The following is a 3,970-nucleotide window of genomic DNA, read 5'->3' as shown; positions in this document are numbered from 1 at the left end:
GTCTCCAGTCCATCCCAGGGCCACCCTGGACAGGTCTCCAGTCCATCACAGGGACACCCAGGACAGGTCTCCAGTCCATCACAGGGACACCCTGGACAGGTCTCCAGTCCATCACAGGGACACTCTGGACAGGTCTCCAGTCCATCACAGGGACACCCTGGATAGGTCTCCAGTCCATCACTGGGACACTCTGGACAGGTCTCCAGTCCATCACAGGGACACATAGAGACAAACGAGACAAACAACCATTCACTCTCTCACTCACACCTTGGGACAATTTAGAGTTACCAATCAGCCTAACATGCATGTTTTTGATCTGAGAGGAAACCAGAGCACCCGGAGAAAACCCACACATGCACGGAGAGAACATGTAAACTCCACCCAGAAGGGTCCCGGGCTGGGATTTGAGCCGACGACCTTCTCGCTGAGAAGCAACAACTAATGTGCATGAATTGTAAGACACGAAATAACAAGAAAGAAAGGACTATTTTACTCTGTGTGTGATGATCTATGTAATATATGAGTTTCAGTTTCCAAAATTATTAGAAAAATAAAAAACTTTTTCACGATATTCTTTTTTTTTTTTTTTTTTTTTTAAATGGACCTGTATTTTGAAAGAGCAGGCAGAAGAACCATGATGTTCCGGTGAACTTTACTTCTGTTCCACAGAGAGGAGGAGGAGGAGGAGGAGGAGGGAGGCAGCAGGGATACAGGAACCTGCCGGAGGACTCACATGGTCCTTCTGCAGCAGAGCTCCAGCCCAACCTCTGACGCTCAGCTACTTTTTACATTTCCCGCCGAAACTCCTCAGTTTTGACGCGTTTTAACCGTGAAGCGTTATTTCTCCGTGCCCCTCCACACTCCCAGCCCAGAGGCTCGGCCGGACTGGGGCCGGTGAAGCAGCGACATGGCCCGGGAGAACGGAGACACCGGCGGCGGGGAGACGTGGAAGAAACAGATCGACGACATCAAGAAGATTTTCCATTTGAAGGAACTCCTCGGAACGTGAGTGACACGCGCCCTTTGATCGAGTGCACGCGAGCAACCGCTTCTTCTTTCGTGTCCCGACAGCGCGCGCACCTGGCGTTTACATTTAATGACTTGTTCAGAGTTAAACGGAGCTAAGTTTTATCACGCACCTGTTCTCTGTTCTCATCAGACGCTCGAATTGTTTACGTCACCGTTTGATTTCTCACATGACGGAAGTAGATGCAGTGTAAAGTTTACACTGTAAACATGTAATATTACATGACACAGTGTTGGAGCATGTTTCAGTCGTGTGGTGCTGGAAGCAAACAGACAAAAAACACAAACTAATGTCACATTTAACCAAAGTAGACGACAATATAAAGCTGTTTAAAGTCGTCCCTGCTATAGTGTGGTTTCACTGTATTGCTGTTTTTATAAACATTATTTTTAAAAAGTTTATTTCATCGTGTTGAAGAGCATATGACGTGTTAATAAGAGAGTTGGAAAGGTTTATAGGAGTGTGGGAAGGGTTTATAAAGCCTTAAACTTATAATTAAATAAATGTAACGTTAATGCTTCACGGTTTTTCACTTACCGCCGGAACGTAACCTCCGCGATAAGTGAGGGATCACTGTAATTGTAAAATTTCTGAGGTACAATAACTCTGCGGCTTTATGTACCAGATGCGCAGAACACTATCAGAATAATTTTGGATTTTAAACGCATTCATTCGTCCATTTTCTTTACCCGCTTCTTCCTTTTTGGGTCGCGGGGGTCACTGGTGCCCATATCCAACGGTTACTGTGCAAGAGGCGGGCACAAATGAAATCCATTTTTTAAATTTTTATTAATTCCTTTATATTTATTTGCACATGTATATGTCTTCTGGCAGGCAAAAGTTGGTGCTGCAGCACCCTATGCACCCCTATTTCCAACGATCTAGATTTTGTCGACGACATGTCAAACAGCAGTCCTTTTAGGAAAATATATTTTGGTTTTAGATCTTTTTTTTTATTAGTTAACTCAATTTTCTGAATTTGTCAAGAAACGTCTGTAACACTTTAGTCAAAATACAGTACTACAGTACCAAGGTACCATATACCATACCATACCATACCATACCATACCATACCATTTTATTTATAGAGCACTTAAAATAGCTACAAGGCCAACCAAAGTGCTGTACAGACAGAACAACAGGTAACACATGAAGCAATATACAAAATGAAGTAAATTAAAAATATACTGTAGACATAAAAACGATGCATATAATAAATGACGACTAACCAGTGTGGAGCGTACAGGTTCAAAACACAGATCCTCTGGTGTTGAAAGCTACTGAATAGTAGTGAGTTTTCAAATGGGATTTGAAAACCGAGAGGGAGGGGGCCTGTCTGACAAACAGAGGTAACTCGTTCCAAAGTCTTGGTCCTGTTACAGAGAAGGCCCTGTCACCTCTGCGCTTAAGATGAGTTCCTGGAACTGTGAGGAGCAACTGGTCCGCTGACCTCAGGGAACGTGGTGAGACATACGGTTGTAGCAGATAAGAGAGATTTTGGGGGGGGGGCAAACTGTTCAGTGATTTGTAGACATACGTGAGTATTTTGAATAGATTCAAATGTGAACTAGTAACCAGTGCAGTGAGGCCAAAACTGGTGTAATGTGCTCTCTTTTGCCTGTACTGGTTAAAAATGGGTCTGCTGCATTCTGGACCAGTTGTAGTCGTGCAATGGAGGTCTGACTGATACCAAACAGGAGTGAATTGCAGTAATCAAGCCTAGATGTAATGAATTCATGTATTACTGTCTCCAGGTTATTTTTGGACAATATGGGCTTCAGTTTAGGCAGCACGGTGGCGCAACTGGTAGAGCTGCTGCCTCTCAGCGAGCAGGTCCCTGGTTCAAACCCCGGTCCAGGGGCCTTTCTGGGTGGAGTTTGCATGTTCTCTCCGTGCATGCGTGGGTTTTCTCCGGGTACTCCGGTTTCCTCCCACAGTCCAAAAACATGCATGTTAGGCTGATTGGTAACTCTAAATTGTCCCTAGGTGTGAGTGAGAGAGTGAATGGTTGTTTGTCTCGTTTGTCTCTATGTGGCCCTGTGATGGACTTGCGACCCGTCCAGGGTGTACCCCGCCCCTCGCACAGTGATTGCTGGACATGGGCACCAGCGACCCCCGTGACCCAAAAATGGAATAAGCGGGTAAAGAAATTGGATGGATGGATGGATGGGCTTCAGTTTAGACAGCCGCCTCAGTCACTTCTTTTCATTGAAACTTAAGAAATTTAAAACCATCCAGTCCCTGATGTCAGCCAGGCAGTCGAGCAGAGGTTGAATAGAGCATGTACCATTGTGTCTTAGGGGGAAGTAAATTTGACTGTCGTTGGCGTAGCAGTGAAAGGGCATGTTGTGTTTCCAGAAAATAGCACCAAGTGGCAGCAGGTATAAAGAGAATAGGAGGGGACCCAGGATGGACCTCTGCAGAACCCCCATTTAAGCTCTGCCGCTGCAGAACTAAAATCCTTGATGGAGACACAAAAGGATCTGTCAGTGAGGTAAGATCTGAACCAATTGAGGGCTGACCCTGTGACGCCCACCCACTGCTCCAACCTAGCAATGAGGATCTCATGGTCGATGGTGTCAAAGGCGGCTGTGAGGTCCAACAGGACAAGCAGCACAGAATCACCAGTATCTGTGGATCTGAAGATGTCGTTAAAAACCTTCAATAGGGCAGTTTCAGTGCTGTGGAGAGGTTTAAAGCCAGATTGGAATAGCTCTAGGATGGCGTGATCCTCCAGGAAGCACTTCAACTGGGACTCAAATGTTTTCTCCAGTATTTTAGAAACAAATGGGAGTTTGGAGACAGGGCGGAAGTTGGACTCGACTGAGGGGTCAAGGTTTGTTTTTTTCAGGAGAGAGAGATACATTGTCATGTAGTACCATACAATACCAAGGTACCATATACATTGTCATATAGTACCATACAGTACCAAGGTGCCATATA

At 45.2% G+C, this 3,970-nt stretch overlaps 1 protein-coding gene across 1 annotated transcript in view; it reads left to right on the top strand.

Moving 5' to 3' along the window:
* The first annotated feature begins 715 nt into the window (after positions 1-715).
* camk1da (calcium/calmodulin-dependent protein kinase 1Da) overlaps positions 716-3,970 on the top strand; it is an 87,639-nt gene continuing 84,384 nt past the window's right edge. Inside the window, exon 1 of the mRNA XM_037695870.1 lies at positions 716-1,005. Coding sequence (XP_037551798.1) covers positions 908-1,005 — 98 coding nt within the window. The 5' untranslated portion in view covers positions 716-907. The remainder of the gene's footprint in view (positions 1,006-3,970) is intronic.

Source organism: Nematolebias whitei, chromosome 22, assembly GCF_014905685.2.
Source record: "Nematolebias whitei isolate Nwh7 chromosome 22, NemWhi1, whole genome shotgun sequence".
In the NCBI taxonomy this organism is placed as follows: Eukaryota; Metazoa; Chordata; class Actinopteri; order Cyprinodontiformes; family Rivulidae; genus Nematolebias; species Nematolebias whitei.
This window is presented reverse-complemented; position numbering and strand designations above follow the sequence as displayed.